At 37.0% G+C, this 26,674-nt stretch overlaps 1 protein-coding gene and 1 pseudogene across 1 annotated transcript; both read left to right on the top strand.

Moving 5' to 3' along the window:
• Positions 1-8,959: 8,959 nt before the first annotated feature.
• On the top strand, positions 8,960-22,576 carry LOC131145937 (uncharacterized; annotated as a pseudogene).
• A 140-nt stretch (positions 22,577-22,716) lies between these two features.
• Positions 22,717-23,328, top strand: LOC131145936 (uncharacterized). The gene is made up of 2 exons (XM_058095108.1): positions 22,717-23,007; positions 23,089-23,328. Exons 1-2 carry the CDS (start codon positions 22,717-22,719, stop codon positions 23,326-23,328), a joined length of 531 nt encoding a protein of 176 aa, XP_057951091.1.
• Positions 23,329-26,674: the final 3,346 nt, after the last annotated feature.

The raw sequence follows: 26,674 nt of genomic DNA, 5'->3' as shown, positions 1-26,674 counted from the left end.
TACCGAACTTTGCACCTTTATGAGATAAAATACTCATCCTCTGCGTGCGCAAGATCATGGGCTTCAATGTGAGCCATGGTAATGAAGATATAAGGCTTGAAAACTGGGTTTGCTAGGAAATGGGGAAGGATCTCTCAAGATTTCTCGCACAAATGAGCTGAAAATGAAGAAATCATATATATATATATATATATCATAGCTCAATCGACCATAACCTGATACGGTCGACCGAAGCTAAAGATTTCCTAGGCACCGACACAATTCGGTCGACCGAGGCAAAAATGAACTGGGAGGGTCAGTCGACCGAGAGGGTGCACTGTGCCATGTTTTGGTCGGCCAGGGGGAAACCGAAACTATTGGTCGACTGAGGGTGTCTGTTCACTAGGGTTCGGTCGACCATAAGGGTCAAGGTCAGCATGGTCCTGGTCAACCGGGGCATTTTATAACTGCAGTGCTCGATTGACCGAGCACAGTGTATTTTCCAAATTTTGCCTGATTTTTGATCCAAAGTTCTCCCTAAGATCCAGATTTGATATATTACAATATAGACATGATTCTTAGGGGTTCTTGGTGAAGAAATATTTCTCAAATGAAGTGCGTACTAAGAATCGACTTCATTGACCTATTTTGGGCACCGAGCACTAAGGAGTATGAGGATTTTCTTAAACTATGCCTTTTGGTGATGGGAGAGTATCCTACAGAAATGATGACATATAGGAGTAAGGATACGAACCAAGGAATGAGTGAAAATTCACCGAGTATGATCGTGGTTTGGTGATGACTTCCTATGGATGAGATAAATCATAATTGAAGGATTTGCAACTTAAATTCAAAGAGACCAATTCCCTAGAGGTACTTCAAATTTGGTTATAGCTATGAGAAGTACCCAATATGCATTAGTCATTTATGATCAATGGTACTTTAAGCCTAGAGTGTTATCTTGATTTTGATTTAGGCTTTTCATGTTTTAAAAATGAGTTTAGGGTATCGTGATGTGAGATATAAGATGGAACCCTAAAACTCAATTTTGTGCAATGGACAACTACTACTTAACTTTATGTTTTTCATGTCGGCATGGGTTAAGCAATTGGAACTAAATACCGGGCGTACATGCCATGTCCATTTGGAAGTGGATAAAGGTTCTTAGTATTATAAGATGGCTTTGTGAGTGTGTGTACTAAGAAATTCCTTTTAAGCATCAATCACTCCCTAATCCTACAGTCGTCACAACCCCTAAACCTAGGAACAAAGGAAGGATAACAAGAATGCATTTTCAATTTGAATTCGTTTTTCCTTAAGTCCTATGGGGTTTGCTTCGCTGATTATCCATTTCATTTCCTTTTCTAAGCCTCTGGCACTTCTAAGTAAGCAATTAAGCCCTATATGCCACACAGTTTTGCAAAATAAGCAGGTATTAAATATACGTAAAGGATTGTGCTTATTTATTCCATTTTTCTTCAGTGAGGTTGGACTGTCGGTTCTATGTGAGCAACCTAAACCCTTTTCGAAATGAGTTTTCCTTTTATGTCCAAAGGGTTTATTATGATTATTCTTATCATTATTAGCTTTGAGTGTAAATCTAGAATAATCATCTATTTCTTCATCTAAGCATGCAGTTTTCAATATTTTCTCAATCTTTTTCATTTCAAGAATAGCATGAGAATTTTCTAACCCCTTTAATTTTTTTTCTATTCTTTTGTTCTCACTCTTAAAAAATATTTTATGCTTAGAAATTCTAACTAGAAACTTGTGCATTTTCAATAACGTCTTTTCTAGTTTTTCATGCGACAACATGCTTTTAGTATTCAATTCAGCACATGATTCATCAAAAGAATTAACACAATAGTTTTCATATGAATCATTGCATACATGTTCAACAGTTTTATCATAAAATACAAGAGATGATTCATTCCATAATATACTACAACATTCAATATATGAATCATCACATACATCATTATTAGAATTATTATGATATTTAACAGATGATCCAACATTTGATACATAACATGAGCAAACAGATGATCCATCACAAGATTTTTCATAGTAAACATCGCATGAACCATTTACAGTGTTATCAACAGATGATTCAGTATATGACCCATCACAGCATTCATCACAAAAACTATCAAATGAGCTAGAGTGAGAATCATATACCTCTTCGTTGATTTCTATCTCATGATTTACCTCTTCCTGATCATTTGAGCTTGGAGCATTTGGAGGAGTTACTATCTCCTTTTCTTGGTACTCTCCATATTTCTTTTCTAGTTCATCCCAGATTTCCTATGCAGTCTGACATGCCACAAACTCAACAAAAATATTAGAATCTAACGCAAGATATAACATGTCCATGGCATTAGAACTAATCATATTAAAATCATTCTCATTTATTTGTGCACATCTTCCTTTAGCAGTCACAAGCCAGACCCTCTAGTCCATAGATTTAAAAAATGTGGTCATTCTAACCTTCCACATGGTGTAGTCGACACCACAAAATAATGGAAGACTGGAAAGTGACTGTCCCTAATTGAATGGGGATACACCAATGTGAGCCATTGCGATCTTTTTGCAAAAACGTTTAAGTCAAGTGCAATGAGGCTCTGATACCAATTGTTAGAAAAGGTGTATTCCCAAGAGGGGGGGTGAATTGGAATTTTAAACTTTCTTCCTAGGTTTAACTAATCCTACAATCAGTATTACACAAACCTAGGATCTTTTTATGCAATTCCAAATGCATAGATGAAAATGATGTGGAAATTAAATCAAACGCATCATTCACACCAAAACATACATGTGCGGTAAATATAAAGTGTTGAAATGTAAATAGGCACACAATATGTTATCGAGGTTCGGCCAACTGTGCCTACATCCCTGCCTCTAGCTCGCAAGCCAGAGGATTCCACTCATAGCTCACTTAAGGGTGGAGCGACACCATTTACAACCAGGTCAAATTAACATAGGGTTGACCTCAACCTTAACCAGGTCAATTAGCGGGGCTGACCTCAACCTACATGCCTTAACAGGACGACGCACCTAGCTTTCCTAACTGGGTCTAAGCCAGTCCGGGACTATTCCAGGGCTAGTCTTCATCTTCAGGCCCGTGCTTCGATATACAACAAATGTGCATATAATTAGATGGTACAGTAATTGTGCTTTTGTGTAAAGCAGATATGTACCCAGATGCGCGCAATAACATACACCATAATATGATTTAATATGTAAGCTCAATGTGGTCTAGATGGTTCAACTCTCAAAGGTATTTTCTATCAGTGTAATTCGTACGTGAGAGTGTCAAACAAACAATCTTTGTATCACAAGATATGTTCAATATAATAGTTCACACAAAGATACTAGCCAGACAATATGTATATTTCAATGAGCAGGTTTCCTCAATCATATGATGCTCCAGTAATATGTATGTTCGGTTTGCAAAAGATATTCAATCTTTGTATTCAGAAAAGGATATGTGAGTTGATGAATATTGCAACAAAGATTTTATCACACAAACAAATATCTTTTCAAATGTTTTTCAAGATAAAAGCACAATAGATATTTGAAAATGATTTTGAAAAGATTTTGCAAACAAAATACTATACAATCTTCTCAAGATATTGCAATAAAGGTGCAAGCTTAGAAGATCTAACAAAGTCTTCTTAGGATAGACTTATCAACAAATTCCCCTAAGAATCCTTGGGTTTTTCTCTCAAATAAAGTCATGTCAAGAAAATAAAACAAGGAGAGCAAACCCTTCCAAACACACACTCAATCCACTTACAAATAATGTAGGCACTAATAGAATGTATGCATGAGTGAATGAGGCTAAAAAATGAGTAGTATAGGCTTTTGGATTTTTAGAGAATTTTCCCTTAATCAAAGTGGCTAATCCATGCTAATTTGCTCAAATGATCTCATATATATAGGCATAAGAGAAAATATGACCGTTGGGGACCTATTGGGTATTATTAGGGAAGTTTAATGATGTTTAAAACATTTTAACCCTATTTAAAAAATATTTAACCACGGTAAAAATCAGGGCAACCTGAGAGGTCCGGTTGACAAGAAATGTTTCGGTCGACCAAGTCTCATATGGTTCGGTCGACTAGGGGAGTTTTGAACTAAAGGCTCGGTCGACCAGGAGAGGGCGATTTCTCAATTTTTCGAAGTTTGATCAACCAGGCCATTTTGAACTGGCTGGTTCAGTCGATCAGACCGCTAGGATTTTTCCCGAGGACCCTCGGTCGACCAGGTAGTTGGAGTACAAAACTAGCTCGGTTGACCATATAGTCAAAATGTTGACCTAGGGAGGTTTCGATCGACTAGGGCTTTTTGAACTACCTGGTTCGGTTGACCAGGGCCTTGGTCAACTGTTGACTCAGGCCTGGTTCGGTCGACCAGGGCAGAATGAACTACCTGGTTCGGTCGACCGAAAGTGCACCAAGTGTGCATTTCAGTCCCGTTTTGAGATATACAAACCCTAATGGAGTGCCTAACAAACATATGTGTAAATGTGTGTGTCCTAGGGTCACTTGGGGTCCAATTTCAAGACACCAAAAAAGTCCGGTGTCGGTCGACCGAAGGGAATATCCTAAGGTCTTTCTAAGGTCACTTTTAGGTTTGTATCTGGTTTGAGCTTACAAAAAAAATCATACATGTGATGTGTGTGAGCTTATTACAAACCAGAGCCTTAGTTACTATTATATACCGATTTTCACAAATGAATTATGTGACAATTAAGATCGATAATCGGTTTTCAGGCTTTACTTGCTTTGTGCATATCTTGATCTTAATACTCTTAGTTCCTGCACAAAAACTCAAACACTAATTAGATACAATGAGTATTTGTCATAATCAAAATCGGGCGTGACCTATAAGGTCAACATTCTCCCCCTTTTTGATGATGACAAATACAATTGGCAAAATATAGGGTTAAGCCCAAGAAGGCTCCCCCTCACAATATGCATCTAATGTTATACAATTACTCAAAGATGATTAACAAATTGATTTATATAGATTTTATTCAATTCAGTATATCATAGTTTTTACAGAATACTACGTTTTCCTGAATACCATAACACACAATTTATAAAGAAATATTATACAGTTATAGCATCGAGATGCTACAGTTACTCAGATTTCACAGTACAAAATTATAGCGTTATGGTTATTTTGGAAACATAATGAAAACTGTAAGGTATATATATATAGATGTACTTATATAGTATCAGATCCCTGTGGAGTTATTACAGACAGATACAGTTTATAGAGCACGGTACCATTGCTATATACAGATAGAGTGCAACCACATATCTTAGATAGTGTGTGGGTGCCATCGAACAGTGTTCGGAGAGGATGCAGCTCCCCAGTACACTAGGTAGAGGGGGCTAGTTAGATGAGGTAGCAGCCAGTCCCGCGCTTAGGAGTGGATGCAGTTTGGCTGAGCTGAGGTAGTGTAGAGTATGATGACAAGGTTAAGTTCCGCTTACGGGCTGCACAACCCTGTTATAAGGGGTCAAATCATGAAATATAGAGTCCTAGGGAAAGAACACAGTTATATATATGTATTCAGATTTATAGTTTTTATTGTATGCAATATGTTATAGCAGTATGAATGATAGAAAGCTCAGATGATACAAATGTTTTAAGCTTTTATACATGTGTTTTATAGATTTTCCAGATCATACAGTTTTAAATATTATTATTATAATTTTATGACTCAGTAGTCACACACTAGTAATAGCATATTCCACTTACTGAGCGTTGACTCACCCCATTACTTTAACATTTTTCAAGTGAGCCAGCTAGGCGAGCAAATTAGGCTCACGCATAGAGATCACTTGGTCACCCTAGTTATAGGGTAAGTTTTGTGTAGGGTTTTGTATTTTTGGGTAGTTAACACTGGAGAGAGAGATGTATTATGTAGCTATGGTTGAAAATACTAAATTCTCGTATTGTATATACATGTATATGTGGTTATGTGATTTATGTTTTTCCACTGTATGAGGGTGCCCATTACATGCAGGTATTGGAGTAATTTATTATTATAAAAAAAATGGTGAAAATTTTGAGGACTTTACATATTAAATTATGAAAAATGCTAGAATATCATGTAATATATGTTATCAGAACCCGAATGTTAGTTTAGTTCAGTTTCAGAAGCATGGTACCGTAGCTATATAGATCAGATATCTATGTTCAGACTTGTGCTAACAACCCCACGAGGGGGTGGGAGATGGATAGTCGATGTGGCTTTCAGTGTTGAGTTGTAGACGTCCACCTGGAAGTCCGGACCAGGGTGTGGCGAGCCCATCGTACTTACAAATATTTTTGACTCGACAGTGGTCGGCCAACCATTGTCGGGTCCTGCCGTTAGGCTACACAACCCGTCATGGGGGGTAATACATGACACTAGCTAGCTATTCATCCTTGGTATGTTTTCAGTATTATCAGTTATAATAGACGTTTTATAAATGATATGATTTATTAGCAAATATGAAAGTATATGATTATTCAGTACGATATGATGAACGTTTACAGAAATATGAAATGTACTGTATATATATAATTGCATTAAATGTTCATGTTGCCACACAACTGTATTTTTATTTTCCCTTACTAAGAAGTATCTCACCCCCGAATTTAATTAATTTTTCAGGATACCCTGAGAGGCCGGCTGGTTGTGGCTGCCATTGAGTTTGTTGAGTTACCCAACTAGGAGGGTAAGATTTTGTACTAGGATTAAGATTATTTTGTTGTGAGATCCTAGTTGTATTTGAAATGTTATGGGAGATTGAAAATATATGTATGTTATTTTGGTGTAAGTAGACTCTGGTATTATGTTTTATGGTTGGATGGTTGTAATTTTATACTTACTGCTGCTTAGGTTTCCGCTGTTTATGACTGGTTTATCCCCATTGCCCATGGGTTGGGTTGATCATATATTTAAATATGCTTATTATTTGATAAGTTAAACATGTCATTACATAATATGTCAATTAATTAAATTATCAAAAATTTAATTAAATGGACGGGAATCTATAATCTTTACGTGGGAGATAAATAAGAATTTAATAATACGTGCTCAAAATTTAATTTTGAATATGACAAGGAGTGCAATTTTAATTCTTTAGTGGTATGAATTATAATTAACGTAATTAAGGATGAATTCAGCTCAGATTAGGAATTTTTAATTACGTGGGAAGCCCTAGTCATATTTTCCCAGAGATCCCTGTTGTAGCCTATATATACACGTGCTTCATTCAGCAGCTAGGGGAGATGAGCAAACTCTCACAAAGGCAAATGTTTTCGTGAGAGAAAAAAGCCCTAGCAGCCACTTACAAGCCCACTCTTTCTAGAGCATGGCGTATTCAAGGAATACAGTAGAAGATTCCTAGTCTTCTTCAAAAGCTTTTTTTTGTACTTGCAGATTCGGGATCAAGCTAGGCAGATCTCATTGGTATAATCCTAATCACATAATTAGGGATTGCATGATTTGATTTTTATTTTGTTATCCATATGCACTACAACCAGATCTTAGGGTTATTCCGCAAGTCCCTTCAATTGGTATCAGAGCCTCGGTTGATACTATATATAGATAATAATACCATGTTCTATGAAAATTGAATCAATGCATGCTTAGGATAGAACGTGTGTATGTACTAACATCTGTTTTACAGCGTTCTGTCTGGAAATTATGGTCACATGAATGTATGTTTTGTGATTTTGATTGTTTATTACAAGATTCATAGCATTTGAACTCTGGTTATGGGGGCATAGGATTTTGTAATCTGATGCAACTTCATCTGAGAAGGAGGCACATTGCGGCATGTGCATAGCAGTGGCGAAAAATAGGAAAAACCTTAGAACAGTGATGCGGTTTTTGGTTCATTTTTTGAATTTGAATTTGAATTTGAGTTTGAATTTGAATTTGAACTTAAATTTGTTTTTGAATTTGAATTTGAATTTAAATTTGATTTTGAATTTCAATTTAAATTTACTTGGACCCCTATGACATGACTTGGTAGGTCAAACCTCGCCAGGGGTGTTGCCCTCAAGGCCCTGTCGAACCCGGGCACTGCGTAATGGCAAACAAGGATTCACAATGTTATGATGCAGGCTGCTTGACCATAATAGTCAGATATTTATTATATTATATTTCTTATTTGTATATGCTTGCTTGGCATGTTTGTTGTTCTTGTGTTATTTCATTAGCATGTAAAATTTAAAATTTCAATGTTGGTTTATGCATGTGCAACTAGAGAATAAAATAAATTCCCAAGTTATAACACAATTTTTTTTATAAAAAAAAATATTAAGGGAATTTGAAATTTTATATGTAGCGTGTAATCTAGTTACCAATATTGGAATATTAAATTTATTTGAATATTAAACATGTGTTTGTATCCCTCATGAATTACATAACTAAGTGGGTAAGGGAATTTATTACATATAAATCTCATGGTCTCCATCACTAGTTATAGGTGAAGTAATTAATTTTATGTGATAATATTAGTATCTTCCTCCCCATCGGATGGAATTAATTACTGACTTAACAAGTATAAACTTTAGTAATTGTTAGTATTGTGTCACCTCTCCATCTAAGGATTCACTATAGGATAATAGGTTTAGTATTATGTAATGGTATACACTTAATTATGAATAAAGCTATCCTCACCATCAGAGTCACTACTATTGTTTATAGGACCAAAGCTAAGTCAGCAGTTTAATTTTGCTTGGCATAGTTACTTGCCTAGATAGTAAAATTAATAGGTCCTCAAATGTCTACACAAATGTTGAATAGTAGATGACCTCCCATTAAGGTATACTGCTCATGGTGTGCTAGGTTGCTGACAGATTCTTTAAAAGAAAATATTGGTAGAGGGAACCATATTCTTTTAATTGAATTAAAAGTTTATTATTGTTCATCATATCTTTTTTATAATAAGTGATTCTCAGGATTAAAATGGCTTTCAATCCCCTAGTTGTTATTCTCAAAGAAAACAAAGCAGTTGGACCTAATTATATTGACTGGAAAAGGAACTTGAATATTGTACTAACTGTAGAGGAGTACAAGTATGTACTCGTAGAGGTATGCCCATAAAAACTCAGTGAAGGGGCAACCGATGAGGAAACCTAGGCTTACCAAAAATGGATTAAGGCTGATGAGATGGCACGGTGCTACATTTTGGCATCTATGTCGAATGTTCAGCAACATCAACATCATTTTATGCCTTCAGCCTATGATATAATGCAGAACCTCAAAGAAATGTTTGGGGATCAAAATCGTGATGCTAGGCAGACTGCTATGAAGGAACTTATGAGTACTAGTATGGTAGAAGGGACCCGAGTAAAGGATCATGTTTTGAAGATGATTGGTCTTCTCAATGAGTTAGAGATCCTTGGAGCTGAAATCGATGGGGAAACCCAGGTCAATATCATTCTTTAGTCGCTGCCTAACTCTTTTAAGCAATTTTGCCTAAACTACAACATGAATAAGCTCTCTTACTCATTGGCAGAATTACTTAAAGAGCTTCAAGCAGCTGAGGGCCTTATCAGGAAGCCAACTATTGCTCTTGTGACTGAGAAAGGTTCTTCTTTTAGGCCAAAAGGCCAAAAAAGTAGAAGAAGGTTCAAAACCACAAGGAGCTCCTCCAGTAGTGCGTGGGCTGCAAGATGGAGTAAAAAAGCCTAAGGGCAAGTGTTTTCATTGCAAGCAATCAGGGCACTAGAAATCACAATGTCCAGTTTATCTCGCTAAACAAAACAAAAAAGGTATGTATCATTCACTAGTAGTTGAAACGTGTTTAGCGGTGATATCTACCAGAACCTGGTGTGTAGATACGAGAGCCAGTAATTATATCTGTAATTCTTTGCAGGGGTTCCAACAAACCCACCAGCTAAGTGATGGGGAGATTTATGTATTTATGGGAGATGGCATGAGAGTGTCAGTAGTTGCAGTAGGATATATTCACATTTCTTTTGGTAGAGATAGGATTTTAATATTGAAAGACTCTCTTTATGTACCTTCCATTAGAAAGAATTTGATCTCAGTTTCCAAGTTGGTTGATCATGGATATTCCGTTTATTTTAAAAACTCGGTTGGTATTAAGTTAAATGAATGTTTTATATGTTCTGGTACATTGGTGGACGGTCTTTATATCATTAATCATGTTTCTCCTATGAGGCAACTAAATGAATTGAATAACACTGATAAATTACCATGTAAAAGAAAAAAACCTTCTGAATTGAACCAAACTTATCTTTGGCACTTACGCCTAGGTCATATTAATCTGAGAAGGATTTTAAGGTTGGTTTAGAATGGACCATTAGGTTCATTAGAAGTGGAGGCACTACAAGTCTGTGAATCCTACTTAGAAGGTAAGATGACTAAGCGGCTTTTTTTAGCCAAGGGCTATAAAGCAAAAGAGGCATTAGAATTGATTCATTCTGATTTATGGGGCCCTATGAATATCCATGCTAGAGGTGGCTTTGAGTATTTCGTTACTTTCATTCATAATTACTCAAGGTGTGGGTATATTTATTTGGTGCGCCATAAGTCTGAATGCTTTGAGAAATTCAAGGTATTTAAGGTATAAAGGGAGAAATATCATGGTAAATGTATCAAAACACTACGATCTGGTTGTGATGGTGAGTACCTTTTAGGAGAATTTGTGGATAACATATTAAAGGAGGGAATTGAATCCCAGTTGTCTACACCTGGTATGCAACAATAGAATGGTGTAGCAGAAAGAAGGAATAAGACTCTTATGGACATGGTCAGATCTATGATGAGTTATTCAGATTTGCCTAATTCGTTTTGGGGGCACGCACTAGAAACAGAACCCTATATTATGAACTTGGTCCCATCTAAGTCAGTACCTACTACACCGATAGAATTGTGAATTGGGCGCAAACCTAGTTTGCGGCATGTTTGGATATGGGGTAGTCTAGCACATGTGCTAAAAGGCAAAACAGATAAGTTATAATCAAGGACAAATGTCTGTTTATTTGTTGGCTACCCTAGAGGAACGGAAGGTGGTTTATTTTATTGTCCTAAGGATTAGAAGGTCATTGTTAGCACCAATGCTCGATTCTTAGAAGAGGACTATATAATGATCCACAAACCCAAAAGTAGGATTGTTCTAGAAGAGTTGATAGGAGATATACCAGCTATACTAATAGTGCAAAAAGAACCACCACAAGACAGAGTTATTGACATCCCATTGCCTTGTCATAGTAGGAGGAATGTTATAACTCGAGTTGAGTCTAACGCATCACGTGCAACTACCATCAATACACTAGTTGTACAACCAAGGCAGAATGATGGTGCACAAGGATCAGGATCAACACAACAAAACGTGTCTTTTCGTAGTGGGAGGGTTGTACACTAGCCTGATTGGTATATGTTCATGGGAGAGACTTATGACAGGATCCCTGATAAACTGGATACCGAACCCGGCAACCACTGTGAAGCACTTCAAGATAAAGATGTAGAACTCTGGCAGAAGGCTATGAAATCAGAGATGGAGTCCATTTACTCTAATCAAGTCTGGGATCTTGTAGAGCCACCCGAAGGGATAAAACCCATCAGATTCAAGTGGACCTATAAGAAGAATAGAGGAGCAGACTGGAGGGTGGAAACCTTCAAGGCTAGGTTTGTTGTGAAAGTTTTTACTCAAAAAGAGGGAATCAACTATGAGGAAACTTTCTCGCCAATAGCCATGCTAAAGTATATATGGATTCTCTTATCCATTGCAACTCATTTCAATTATGAAATTTGGAAAATGGATGTCAAGATAGCTTTCCTTAATGGAAGTCTCGATGAGTGCATCTATATGGTGCAACCAGATGGTTTTACAGTAGTAGGCCAACAACAAATGTTGTGCAAGCTTAAGAAGTCCATTTATTGACTTAAGTAAGCATCTAGGTCTTGGAACATTCGTTTTGATCAAACCATTAAATCTTATGGTTTTGATTAATGCCCTGATGAGTCACGTGTATACAAAAAGCATGATGGAAACATGGTGGTATTCTTGGTGCTATATATGGATCATATGTTACTCATCGGAAATGATGTACGGGTATTATCTTCGGTTAAGGTATGGTTATCCGGACAGTTCAACATGAAGGACTTGGGAGAAGCCAGTCACATCCTTGGGATCAAGCTTTTGCGAGATCGCAGGCAAAGGATGTTGGGCTTATCACAAGCTACTTATTTCAATATGATTCTTACCCGTTTTAGCATGCAGGATTCCAAGAAAGGGTTACTCCCTTTCAGACATGGAATCTCCCTATCCAAGGATTAGTGTCGTAAAGCATCGTTTGAGATAGAGAACATGAAGGCAGTTCCTTATGCATCAGCAGTAGGAAGCCTCATGTATGCTATGCTTTGCACTAGACCTGACATCTATTTTGCCTTAGGCATGGTCAGTAGATATCAGTTTTACCCAGGGCGGGAACACTAGATTGCGGTAAAACATATATTCAAGTACCTAAAAAGGACTAGGGATTATATGTTGGTTTATCAGGAAGATAGTCTACAACCCATTGGGTACACAGACTCAGATTTTTAGTTAGATAAGGATTCCAGAAAATCAACCTTAGGAAATGTGTTCCTAGGAGGTGGAGCCATTAGTTGGAGGAGTATCAAGCAATTATGCATTGCTGATTCCACTATGGAGGCTGAATATATGGCAGCCTCTGAGGCAGCTAAGGAGGTCATTTGGTTCAGGAACTTTCTATTGGATCTAGGAGTGGTGTCTTTGGTACGATCGCCTATTACACTTTACTGTGATAATAAAGGGGCGAGTTCTAAGTCAAAGGAACCCAGGAGCCAAAAGAGGGCAAAACACATCGAGCTCAAGTATCACCTGATACGAGTTATTGTGCAGAGAGGTGATGTAGTGTTGATCAAGATTGCATCAGCAAGCAACCTGGCAGACCCGTTTACAAAGAGCTTACCAATAAGGACTTTTGATAGTCATGTAGAGGGAATGGAAGTGAGATGTTTGGCAGCATGGCTTTAAGTCTAAGCGAGGGATTGTTAGGGATTTATACTGGAAGACATGCTTTATGTAATCGGTTTTACTATTTATTAATAACTTCAGTTATTCCATTTTAATGAGAATCTTTGTGAGTAATGTTTACCTAACATTATTTATTTAATGATTATGCATGTGTGTTTTTTATTCTATATAGTAGGTGATCTAGTGTGTAGAGTACGACTTATACACGTAAGATTAGATCATCAGTTCTTATAGAATATAAGTTCATTGTTCATAGTCTTAAATGAAATTGGACACACCATTGGTAGGACTATAGCAATAGATTTTAATAGGCTTGTCTTGACTATTGGGAATGGTATAGTTCCAACTCCTTGTGTTAGTACACTTTGTGTGTATTGAACAGGACCGTCTTGGGATAATTGTTTTTATACTGACCATATAAAACAATTAATACCTCATGGTTATTATGAGTGCTTATGCTCTTAATCCTGATATGATTATTGGACACGTGCATGTAATGTTTATTACTTTGATTCATAGAAGAGTGAGATTCTTTATGGGTCAAAATACTCAGTGAGTTGGGTGATGACATTATGTGTATGGTGAACATTAATTATTAATGGAATCCACGTCCTGGTATAGGGATTGATGATACCCCCTTTAGGAAGCTTACAAGTTTTGATTGTGTCAAACCCTGTAGGTGGATTTTGAATCCGGCACATCAAACAAGTTAAGTGGAAGGTCTCAGAAATTAATATGTCAATTAATTAAATTGTTAGTCATTTAATTTAATAGATGAGTATGTGTAATCTTTACGTAAGGAGGTAAATAAGCATTTAATAATAGGAGCTCGAAATTTAATTTCTAATATGACAGGGAGTGTAATTATAATTCTATAGTGGTATGAATTATAATTAACGTAATTAAGGATGAATTTGGGTTGGATTAGGAATTCTTAATTACGTGGGAAGCCCTAGTCACATTTGCCTAGAAGTCCATGTTGTAGCCTATGTATACACGTGCTCCATTCAGCAGCTAGGGGAGACGAGCAAACTCTCACAAAGGCAGACATTTTCATAAGAGAAGAAAACCCTAACAGCCGCTTATGAGCCCACTCTCTCAGGAGCAAGGCATGTTCAAGGAATACAATAGAAGATTCCTGGTCATCTTCAAGAGCTCGTTTTCATACTTGCAGATTCGAGATCAAACCAGCCATATCTCGCAGGTATAATCCAAATAACATAATTAGGCATTTCAAGATCTGATTGTTTTTTTTTTTTTGTTATCCATATCCACTACAACTGGATCTTAGGGCTTTTTCGCAGGTCCCTTCACATGTTTCCTATTTGCCATGTATCTTCCCCCTTGCTTCCTTTAGTGTCACATATTTTTTCCATCTTCAAGAAACCTAATCATTCTTGTGCTTTCCCTTCCAAATATAAGTCATTAAGGGAAGAGTTCTAAATTGCAACTTAACCAACTTGCTATTGGTTATGCTTTCTAGCTTTATAACCCTCAATTATAAACTCTGGCATCTATTCTTTTTCAAGACCTAGCATAGCACTCTTTGTGTGTCCCTTATCTTTCTTGAAGACATGCTTTAACCTTTACTCCATTGGGAGGCCAGCTTTGTTCATCTTTCAACTTTTTTTTTCCTTTAATGCCTCCTTAATTGAAGTTTTGTGAAAGGAAGCTTTCACTATGTTTCTTTCCATTATTGAGTCCCAACCTTTTGAAAAACATATTTTGCAATGGGTTCTTTGGTAATTGCTGTTGTCACTCATAATACACCACTAAATTAAGGTGGCTAAAAGGTCTTTGGCGTCCTTAGGGCCTTGGTCTCTTTCATCATATTTTTTCATAAATTTTTCCCATTATCTTTTACTTCCTATATTACCTTAATAATATTTTGGGGCCTATTTGGCCTTACTAGATTTTTGTTGCTCATTTCATATTGCCTTTTAGAACAATCTCTCAACCTTGATATTGTTCAACTCACTTAGGCTTGAGGTTCTATCATTTGATGGATTAGTCTACTTGGTCTTTCTTGGTGCACTCCTTTGCTTTCCTGAGTCATGATGTTTCTTTAGGTTGGTTTGCTCGAAATTTTATTTAGATGATCCAAGACCCAAAGGCTTTAACTAAGGTAAGGTTATCTAGGGGACATTCACTGCCAACATCGGTAAAGGATCGTCATCCATCTTCATTACCACTTTGCTTTTCTTCAGAAATTTAGTTTTTTGTTCACTTAAAGAATTTTGGTTATGGTTCCTGAACACCACACAGTTGGATGTAGTGTGGCTCTAAGAATTATTCACTTGTTGTATTTCTTATTTTGTATTTCCTATGGTCCTAGAATTAGCCGACTTCATCTGGACATCTTTTAGTTACTAACAAAATATGTTAACTTGGTAATTTTGAATGCATATTTATTATTGATCAATGTCCAATGAATAATTAAGGCTTGAATCTTAAATTTATCCTTTTTCTGCTTGTCAATGTATTTGGGTGGAACCAAAGTATAGCACTTGTATGCTTGCCTAGTTTCACTATTATCAAAACACATCCTTATTTTCTTGTTGAGGCCATTAAAGGGTTTCGAAAATGTAGATTTAGCACCCTGACATTAACTTGTCTTCCATTTCCCCAACATTTGTTCCATTTTGGCCAAGTAAGCACCCAGCTTGGACTTGGGGATGAATTGAAAGAAATTTTTTTGAGAAACAAGTCTTCCATTTCCTACCACATGGTCAGAAAACTAGGAATAAAGTTTATGTATTAAGTAAAGGCTAACATGATGGGAGATCTAGGGAATACAATAGTTTTCGAGAATATCATCTAAGCCAAATTCTTGTACTATGAACTTGCCTACATGCTCAATCATCGTTTTGGAATAAAAAAGATATGTAATAAATAATATTTTGATTTTTCAATAGTACTTTTGAAACGAAAGGAAATTGCATAAATATTTGTCGATTGTTGGTTGTTTAATTGGATAATTTTAATAAAACAAGCTTGGGCAAGTGTAGGGGAATTTTTTTTTTTTAAATAAAGAGGACATTAAATTGTTAGCATATCTTCCAAAGTTACCCTTGTATCTTCCTAAGTTACCCTTGTAGTTTGCCTCCTTCAGCTATAAAAGGATGGCCCCTTGTACAATGTTTGGAATATAATCTAGAGTTTCTCACTTTTAACATGGTATCAGATCCTAGGGTTTCTTAACCCTTTTTTTTTCTTCTCTGCCGCCGCCGCCGCCTTCTGCTCCAGTCCTCTTTCTACCTGTTTCTAGCAACAGCAATAGCAACAGCAACAATACCCCTTGTCAATCTTCTGGCTACCTCTCGGTGTTCCCTCGACTTTCCGGTGCTACCATTTTTTTTTTGCATGCTATCGTCGCCGCTCTCCTATGCACGTAGTCTTCTCTCAGCTTGTGGTCTTAGTTCTTACTTCTTCTCCGGCGATTCATTCAGTCCTTCGGCGGAATCCCGGCTCTCAGCAGCATCCCTTAGTTTGTCACCATCTCGGTTTTTCTGAACTCGATCACATCTCGCCTCTGTTCCTCCTTCTTTGACATTTGTTCGTGTTCCATTCTCAGCGGCAGCCCCCCTCAGCTCTCTCAATCCTTGGCATCGTCTCGGTTCTTCGATGTCTCGTAGACTCTGCTACTATAACTCTCAGTTCTCAGACATCTCGGTCTCGTGGCCTTCTTGACTTTCCGGCGCCGTCCTCCTTGATTCTTCGGCGACGTTCTTGATTCTCTAACGTTCTTGATTCTCTAGTGCTCTGCTCTACCACTTTGTTTCTCTCATCTATCAACGTCATCTCATCGGCTTTGTCTCTTCGATAGCAGCAGCAATGGTTATGCCGCTACAACATCTGGTGGAGCCTCCGCACGGTCGGCGGGTTGAAGTACCGGTCTCAGCTCCAATTGGGAGCCACAAAAACTGTAACGACCCCCAAAAAGAAAACTCTCTCAGCTCACGCTTTCCACTCCTCCTCTCTTTACGATTTCGAGGTGGATTCTCGCTCAATTGAAAATCCGAAAATACCACTAGACTCCATTCTATGCCACCGATATATCTACCGAAGCGGATTTGTCGTAGGAGCAACGTGGGCATATCTCCTGGGGTAAGGCAAATTCTCATTTTTGTCTCAAATTTTCTTCAGTTTTAAGTCAAAATGACGATCGGACACCACCACGAGAATCTAGGGATGATTTTGTACAAATCTAGTAGAGCAGATTTCTTGTGGGGTCGTTGTAGGCATAGCCCCAAAACTAGGATAAATGAGTTATTTAGAAATTAATTGTTATTTAATTATTGTAAATTAGGAAAGGTTAAAATAATATTTTATTGGCCTTGATTTGATTGAATCAGGGTTCGGGTGAGCGTTACGGGTATAATTTTGGGAGCCTTGCAGGCGTGGTTTCGAGAATCGGGTAAGGGGGAATAAAATTATATCAGAAATGTATTGATCTATTGGACTACTGTGTGGGAATGTATTGGTATGTTGGATACCTGTGTAGTAATGCATTGACGCGTCTGTGTGAACTAACTGGTGTGGTTATTTGTATGCATCTCAATATAACGTTGGCATGAGGAGGTTGTTATATTTCCTAGATATAAATCATGATATGACGTTGGCAGGTCGAGGAGCTCGTCATATTGTCATTTATATGAGGTAGGACATTGGCAAGTCGAGGAGCTTGTTCTACTAATGTACGACGGGTAGGTCATGGGGATTGGATACTGGTGAATAGTGGTGTCTATGTGGGTCATGTGTCGCGAAAGCTGGAGTGGTGCTTGTGTGGGCCACGTTATATCCTATGTGGATAATGGCGCCCGTGTGGGCCATGTTATGCATCCTGTGTGGATGGTGGCACCTGTGTGGGCCATGTTATGTACCTTGTGTGGGTAATGGTGCCTGTGTGGGCCACGTGTAGATAAGAAGTATGTAGGTGCCTATGCGGGCCACGTACTGACATGTACGCAATTGCTCTAAGTAGGCCACGTACTGAGGACATTAGAAGATGAAGTATGAGATGCATGTTCCTATGTGGATGTGTGTGTGCGCATATGAATTTAATTATAGCATAAAAATAATGGTATACCATATTGTGAATGTATGTTTGTGCATGCGGCGAGGTAAACATACCACCGGGGGCTTGCTAAGCAAGGCGAGTGCTCTGCTAGGTAGTTTTTTGGTATCAGTGCAGACGGATGCTACTTGTATGGGTGGGTAGACATCCCGATCGTCGAAAACCTTCGCTTTTAATATAATAAAGATGTGTATACTGACAGCGAGGTAATACCACAACAAAAAAACTTTTTGTGACGAAAGTATTACTAACGGTTTTAAAATCGTCACTAATAGTATAAGCATTAGTCACGGTTTTAGCAGCCATCACTAATACAAAACTATTAGTGACGATTTAGAACCATCACTAATACTTTTCGTCACTAAAAACTGCGCGGCAAACAATTTTTGCGCGAAAATTTTTCCAGGAAAATATTAACGATGATTTTATAGTATTAGTGACGGATTAAATTCGTCATTAAAAGTCACTTATTAGTGACGATTAACAAACCGTCACTACTAATTGTTATGAATATATTAAAAAAATTTGGTTAATGGTATTAGTGACGGATTGGGATATCCGTCACTAATAATGGCGTATTAGTGACGGTTTTGAAACCATCACTACTAGTGTTTTTATTTAAAAAAATATTTAAAAAATTAAGTAAAGGGTCTTAGTGACGGATTGGGAGATCTGTCACTAATAATAGCATATTAGTGACGGTTTTGAAACCGTCACTACTAGTATTTTTATTTAAAAAATATAAAATAAATTTGGTTAAAGGTATTATTGACGGTTCGGGAGAACCGTCACTACTAATAGGGTATTAGCGACGGATTTGACAATCGTCACTACTAAAAAAATTTAAGTTCAGACTATTAATGACGAATTTGTAGATTCGTCACTATTGACAATTATTAGTGATGGTTGACAATCGTCACTAATACTACCTGTTTTAAAAAAATTAAAAATATTAGGTTTAGAGTATTAGTGGTGAATTTATGATTTCGTCACTATTTGTCCGTTATTATTGACTGATTTGAAAACTGTCACTAGTATATACATAACTCACAGGGAGCATCACTTTCATAATCATTTAAATTAAATGCTCTCATCATCTTATAACGTTCATGTCCAAATTCCTGGATGAATAACAATACCACACTAAACTCAATACTATTCACTGTTCTTTGCTGTTCGTATTATGAATTTAAGATATGGTTACATGGATCACTGTCGTGAATATGCTACATGATTTCATGCTAGTCTAGAATGCCTCCTGCATGGCAGATGCAGTTGATGTATATTGCATGCTGGTAGTGGATATAAGTTCTCATGTACCTTCAACTTCTTATAAATGATCTATTTCAACCTATCAGGTATAGGTTTTATGGGAAAACATCCAATTTACAAACGGCATGCTGCCGAAATTGCGTTAAAATTTTCCAAAGTCCTAAACAAAAGATAGGCTTAGTTTAATGTTAAACTATTTTTGAAAGGATGAGCGAAACTTAGGAATCATAATAAATGAGGCAATGTAGACTTAATTCATTTAGAACGGACATTCATTTACATGTTTTTTGTCCGGTAAGCTTAAAGCATTCATTGCCGTGCCGAAATCATTGAAAATATTATATACACTTGGCTGAGGATTTGAAAATTTTAAAAACGCATAAGTTGAATATATACATAACTCACAGGAAGCATTACTTTCATAATCATTTGAAAAAGACATAATTAGGGATTCCTCTAGACATATGAGTTGCAATGTCACTGTAGAAAAGAACCAAAAAAAGTGGAATAATGCTTGTCTACGAAATAGTAAAGTATGCTAGTTGGACACGTGTCCCCGGCTGGATTTATTCGTTACATCCCCTTCCCCACGCAATGCTAATACCTCATTGAGTCATTGTGCAAATCCTCCATAAACTAATCTCATGCTGCGTTCCAGAGCATGCATTTTACATCTTAAGTTTATATTTAAATAGACTTTAATAAATTTCAATATAATTTTATGCTCTGCGTGTTTCGAGACACTTTGGACTTGAATTTACATTGAATTTAAATAAAATGTAATGTTAAATTGTATTAAAATTTTTCAAAATCCATTCAAATGTTCGAAATCTATGCTCTCGAACGCAACGTTACATTTTTCATTATTGATATTACTACCGTACAAATTATGTAATATGCATGATTATGAAATCTTTGCGAATTTGTTATATCATATAATTATTTTTCCTGATTATACTTAGCATCAGCTCTCCTCGATTTGGTATACTAATTTTTTTTAATGACTCTTAATTTGTAGGATTCGCGGCTATCATACATCAGCATGATGCTATGCATGCATGCACTACAGTCGTCAGATGCAACTTTTGACTATTTCTTTATAATTTTTATTATTATTTGAACAAATGAAGTTTTTGTATTTTAATTTGAATTTGTATTAGTATTTGTATTTGAATTTTGAATATTTTTAAATAATTTTTGTTATCTCAACATATGTTATTTTAATTGAATTTGTATTTAAATTCAAAATTTTGAATGATTTACGAATTTTGTAGTAATTATGGTTTCAGTTTATATATTCGAAAATGTAATTATAGATTTTTATATAAGAATTCATGATTAAATCAAATTAGTATAAAAGGTTGTTTAATTTTTCTAATTATTAGTGAAGGATTCAAATTTATCACTAATACTCTACTATTATTAGTGACGAATTTCTAATTCGTCACTAATACTGCTCCTATTAGTGACGAATTTCTAATTCGCCAATAATACCACACTAGTAGTGACGAATTTCTAATTCATCACTAATACCACACTAGTAGTCACAAATTTCTAATTCATCACTAATACCGCCCCTATTAGTGACGAATTTTTGATTCGCCAATAATACCAAACTAGTAGTGGCGAATTTCTAATTCGTCACTAATACCATACTAGTAGTCACGAATTTTTAATTCGCCAATAATACCATACTAGTAGTGACGAATATCTAAGTCGTCACTAATACCCTACTAGTAGTGACGAATTTATAATTCATCACTACTACCCCAACTATTAGTGACAAATTTGAGTTGAGTCGTTATATACTATATAATGACGGTGTTAGGGTTTTAGTGACGGATTGAATCCGTCACTAATACTCCATTATTAGTGACGAAAATTATATTCGTCACTAGAAGTTAGTAGTAACGGCACATATAACAACTATTTGAAAATCGTCACTAATACTCATAAATTCATCACTAATACTATTTATTGACGAATTTATGAGTATTAGTGATGAATTTTATTGTCACTAATACCTTGATTTTTTGTAGTGATTCTTCACTTGAGGGCTTACTGAGTAAGGTGAATGCTCTGGTATGTAGTTTTTAGTACTAGAGTAGAGGGAAGCTACTAGTATGGGCGGGTAATCTTCCCTATTCTCGGGGACTTTCGCCTGCATAAAAATTATGTACTTGTGCATATTGGATGTGTGTATGATATTAGATATTGGGGATGTTATTAATGGTACATTTTCTCAATTGTTATTGATATTATGTGAGAAGCCGTTTATTTTGATATGTAAATATTAAAACTCATTTGTCACACACTGTTATAATTTATTTCACCCTTACTGAGAAGTGTATCACCCTAGTGGATTAACAACTTTTCAGGTTCTTCTGGAGATTGAATTTGAAGGCCTAGGCTGGGCTTGTTTTTGGTGGTTTCTTTTTGGGGTATTGTGAGATACTGGTATATATATATATACAGATATATTTGTATTGGGTTATGTTTTAAATAGTGGTTGTAGATACGGATATCTGGATGTTGTAGTATTTGTTTTTGGGTTGTTATATAGAACTCTAGTATTTATTTGAGATTATTTATTAATGTTCCACTGCGTGCATGCTAATTATGGTATTAGATACAGGTGATTGGAACACGTGGCACCCGGGCCCCACTTGGCTGGTTCGTGGCATCACATTGTGGTATTAGAGCATTAGGTTATAGGTTCTGCAGACTTTAGGATTGATTAATACCAGAGTATAGGTACGAATAAGGATAAGGATGGGAATAGGTAGATTAGGATGTTGATAGGAGATTTTGAGTTTTGTTTTGTAGCTTAGAGGCACAAATCCCTTGATGGACTTCTGTGAGTTTCTTAATCCGGTCAGTTTCAGAAAACCACAGTAAATTCGTTGACGGTGATGTTTCTGAGCAGAGAGACTAGAACTCAGAATTAGAACTTGAGGGTTAAGTTGATTTGGGGATAAGCTGGTTGTTTGAGGTTTTAATTGAAGATTTAAATGTTAAACTGATTCATTGTACTATAACTGTACCTAATGTGATATGAAGGTTCTAAATTTGCTTTTGTCTTGTCCACAGAATGGATTCCAGGGGAAATGACGTTGATGTTGGAGAGGAGAATGTGGTAGGAGCTACTAGTGTGGGAGAGATCGATACCTCCACTTTACTGCGGGGTTTAGCTCGGCAGGTTTGAGAAGAAATTAGGTGAGACTCTGAAGGGCAGAACTGCCCACCTATGAACCAGGTTGTTCAATTGACCAATTTACTCGCTTGAAACCTTCTGCATTTGTGGGCGGTGTTGACCCACTCATAGTGAAGAGCTGGGTGTAAGAAATGGAGAAAATGTTGGCAGTGTTATCTTGCACTGAGGCACAAAAGGTTCTCTTCGCTACCTTTAAGCTAATAGGGGAGGCTGAGCGCTGGTGGAAAATAGTGGAGGAACGACGAGTAGTACCCATAGATATGACTTGGAGTCGATTTAAGGAGCTTTTCTACGATTGGTACTTCCCTGCCACCACTAGGGCTGTAAAGGCAGAGGAATTCTTCCACCTAACTCAGGGGCAACTTACTGGGCAGCAGTACGCTACGAAGTTCATGGAGCTCTCCCGTTTGGCTCATTTTATGGTTCCAAATGAGTTCTAGAAGGCAAGGTGATTTAAGAGGGGATTGAAACTGAGAATTCACGAACAAGTGGCAATCCTGAAGGTACAAAGTTTTTCAGAGTTGGTGGATAGAGCCACCGTGGTAGAATTGAGTATACAAAGGAGTGCAGAGATGGCAGAGCAGAGAAAGAGGCCTATGCCTCCCAATTTTTTCGATGATGCCAGACAGGGCTCGTGGAAGAGGGACAAATATGTTGGGGGACAGAGATTTGATAGAGGTGATCGAGGACATCAAAGCGATTCATCACCTCCCTATTGTGCTCATTGTAAGTTAAGACATTAGGGAGAATGCCTAGCCAGGAACATTAAGTGCTATCGATGCGGCAAATACGACCATATGGCCCGAGATTGTCAGGGACTGCTGAACAATGCACCCACTCTTGGTCAGCACCAAAGGAATGAGCCACTGCCTTGTGGTGGTCCAGCTCGTGTATATACCATGGTTCCGACTGATAAGGATATTGCTCATGGTGCAGGAGCAGGTATGATTTTATTTTAAAGATTGATTTAATTTTAGATTCATATGCTTACTTAGAATTGTGGAGTATATTGAATTTGTGGTGTAATGATGATTAGATAATTTTAGAATTTTGTAAAAGGATTTATTAGCGAATTTCAAGGACGAAATTATTTTAGGGAGGAGAGAATGTAACGACCAAAAAAAAAAAAAAAAAACTCTCTCAGCTCACGCTCTCAACTCCTCCTCTCTCTATGATTTCGCGACAGATTCTCACCCAATTGAAAAATTGAAAATACCACTAGACTCCATTCTCTACCACCAACATATCTACCGAAGTGGATTTGTCGTAGGAGCAATGTGGGCATATCTCCTAGGGTAAGGCAATTTCTCATTCTTATCTCAATTTTTCTTTAATTTTAAGTCAAATTGATGATTATACACCATAACAAGAATCTAGGGATAATTCTTTACAAATCAAGCGGAGCGGATTTCTCGTGGGTCGTTGTAGGCATAGCCCCAAAACTAGGAATGGGTTATTTAGAAATTAATTGTTATTTAATTATTATAAATTAGGAAAGGTTAAAATAATATTTTTTTGGGTTCGATTTGATTGAATCAGGGTTCGGGTGAGTGCTGCAAGTATAATTTTTGGAGCCCTGTAGGCGTGGTTTTAGGAATAAGGTAAGGGGGAATAAAATTATATCAATATTTTATTAAGGGGAACTAGTTATTTACAAGCATATGAAATTTATTATTTATCTATATGATTTTTTTAGGAACAACTTAAGTACTGGAAAATGATGATTTTGTTTAAAATTTATATTTTGGATAATTGCATATGATATTAAATTCGTGTGACATGGGAACAATTTTTCCTAATAAATTGAATATGAACTACTGTAGTGTTTGGATTTGCATGTGGAAATGTATTGATCTGTTGGACTACTATTTGGGAATGTATTAGTCTGTTGGATACTTATGTGGTAATGCATTGACGCGTCTGTATGAACTAACTGGTGTGGTTATTCGTATGCATCTCAATATAACATTGGCATGAGGAGGCTGTTATATTGCCTAGATATAAATCATGATATGAAATTGGAAGGTCGAGGAGCTTGTCATATTGTCATTTATATGGGGTAGGACATTGGCAGGTCGAGGAGCTTGTTCTATTGATGTACAACGGGTAGGTCATGGAGATTGGATACTAGTGAATAGTCGTGCCTATGTGGGCCACGTGTCGCGGAAGCTGAAGTTGTGCCTGTGTGGGCCACGTTATATCCTGTGTGGATAATGATGCCTGTGTGGGCCATGTTATGCATCCTGTGCGGATGGTGGCACCTATGTAGGCCATGTTTTGTACCCTGTGTGGGTAGTGGTGCCTGTGTGGGCCACGTGTAGATAAAAAGTACGTAGGTGCCTGTGTGGGTCATGTACTAACATGTATGCAAATGCTCTGTGTGGGCCACATACTAAGGACATCGTAAGATGAAGTATGAGATGCATGATTCCTGTGTGGATGTGTTGTGCGCATGTGAATTTAATTATAGCATAAAAATAATGGTATATCATATTGTAAATTCATGTGTGTGCATGCGGCGAGATCAACATACCACCGGGGGCTTACTGAGAAAGGCGAGTGCTCTGCTTGGTAGTTTCTTGGTATTAGTGCAAAGGGATGCCACTTATATGTGTGGGTAGACATCCCGATCCTCGGAAACCTTCGCCTTTAAAATAATAAAGATGTGTGTACTAGCGGCGAGGTAATACTTCTCCTGAGGGCTTACTGAGTAAGGTGATTGCTCTGGTAGGTAGTTTTTAGTACCATAGCAGAGGGAAGCTACTTGTATGGGCGGGTAATCTTCCCTATCCTCGGGGACTTTTGCCTGCATAAAAATTATGTACTTGTGCATATTGGATGTGTGTATGATATTATATGTTGGGGATGTTATTAATGGTATATTTTCTCAGTTGTTATTGATATTATGTGAGAAGTAGTTTATTTTGATATGTAAATATTAAAAGTCATTTGTTACATACTGTTATAAATTATTCCACCTTTACTAAGAAGTGTCTCACCCTAGTGGATTAACAACTTTTCAGGTTCTTTTGGAGATCGGATTTGAAGGCCTAGGCTGGGATTTTTTTTGGTGGTTTCTTTTTGGGGTATTGTGGATACTGGTATATATATATATATATATATATTTAGATATATTTGTAATGGGTTATGTTTTAAATAGTGGTTGTGGATACGAATATCTGGATGTTGTAGTGTTTGTTTTTTGGTTGTTATATAGAATTCTGGTAATTATTTGAGGTTATTTATTAATGTTCCACTGCGTGCATGTTAATTATGGTATCAAATACAGGTGATTGGAACACGTGGCACCCGGGCCACACTTGGCGGTTCGGGGCATCACAAAAACCCCACCAAAACCAGAGAAGCGCACTTTTTTTTTTTTTTTACTATGATTCAAATTTTTAAATATTGTCCTTGCACCTTTTTTTTTTCTACATGACCACCAAGTGCATGATATAAATAGCTCTCAGCGTAGCATGCCCCCTCACCTCTTAGTTCTATATTTGGTTCTCTGGTAGCATTCTTTCTCTGACGAAGCACCAGTTTTTCAGCGTGGTAGCTTTTAGACTTGTCTCCTAGAGTGCTCGTAACTCCCATATTCATCTCTCCAATTCCGTTAAATTGCTCTTTGCTCTACATCAGTCAGTCTTATCCATTTTTTTAATCGCGTCTTTAACTGATGTTGCTCTCCCTATAGAGATTGCTTTGAATGGGTCCAACTACAATGCTTGGGCTAAACAAATGTCAGTTTTTTTGATTGGTTGGCAATTATGGCATTTTGTCACTAGAACAAAACCAAAACCCACTAAAATTGCTACACAATCCATAGAGGAGTTTGATGAGGCTCTTGATGAATGGGAAAGTACTCACTATAAGATCTTTTCCTAGTTTATTAATACATTAGTTCCTACTATTCAGAGTGTACTTCCTAAGTTCTGTAATGCCAAACTTGCTTGGGATGTTTTGGCAAAACGATACAACTATAGCAGTGATACTGCTCTCGAGTTTCAGTTGGAAACTAGGCTTTCTAAGATGCATAAGAAACCTGGACAGTCTATTGCCGAGTTTCATGCTCAGGTTAGTGGAATT

This window comes from Malania oleifera, chromosome 13, assembly GCF_029873635.1.
Source record: "Malania oleifera isolate guangnan ecotype guangnan chromosome 13, ASM2987363v1, whole genome shotgun sequence".
NCBI lineage: Eukaryota > Viridiplantae > Streptophyta > Magnoliopsida > Santalales > Ximeniaceae > Malania > Malania oleifera.
The sequence above is the reverse complement of the archived record's forward strand: the minus strand, read 5'-3'. Positions and strand labels throughout refer to the sequence as shown.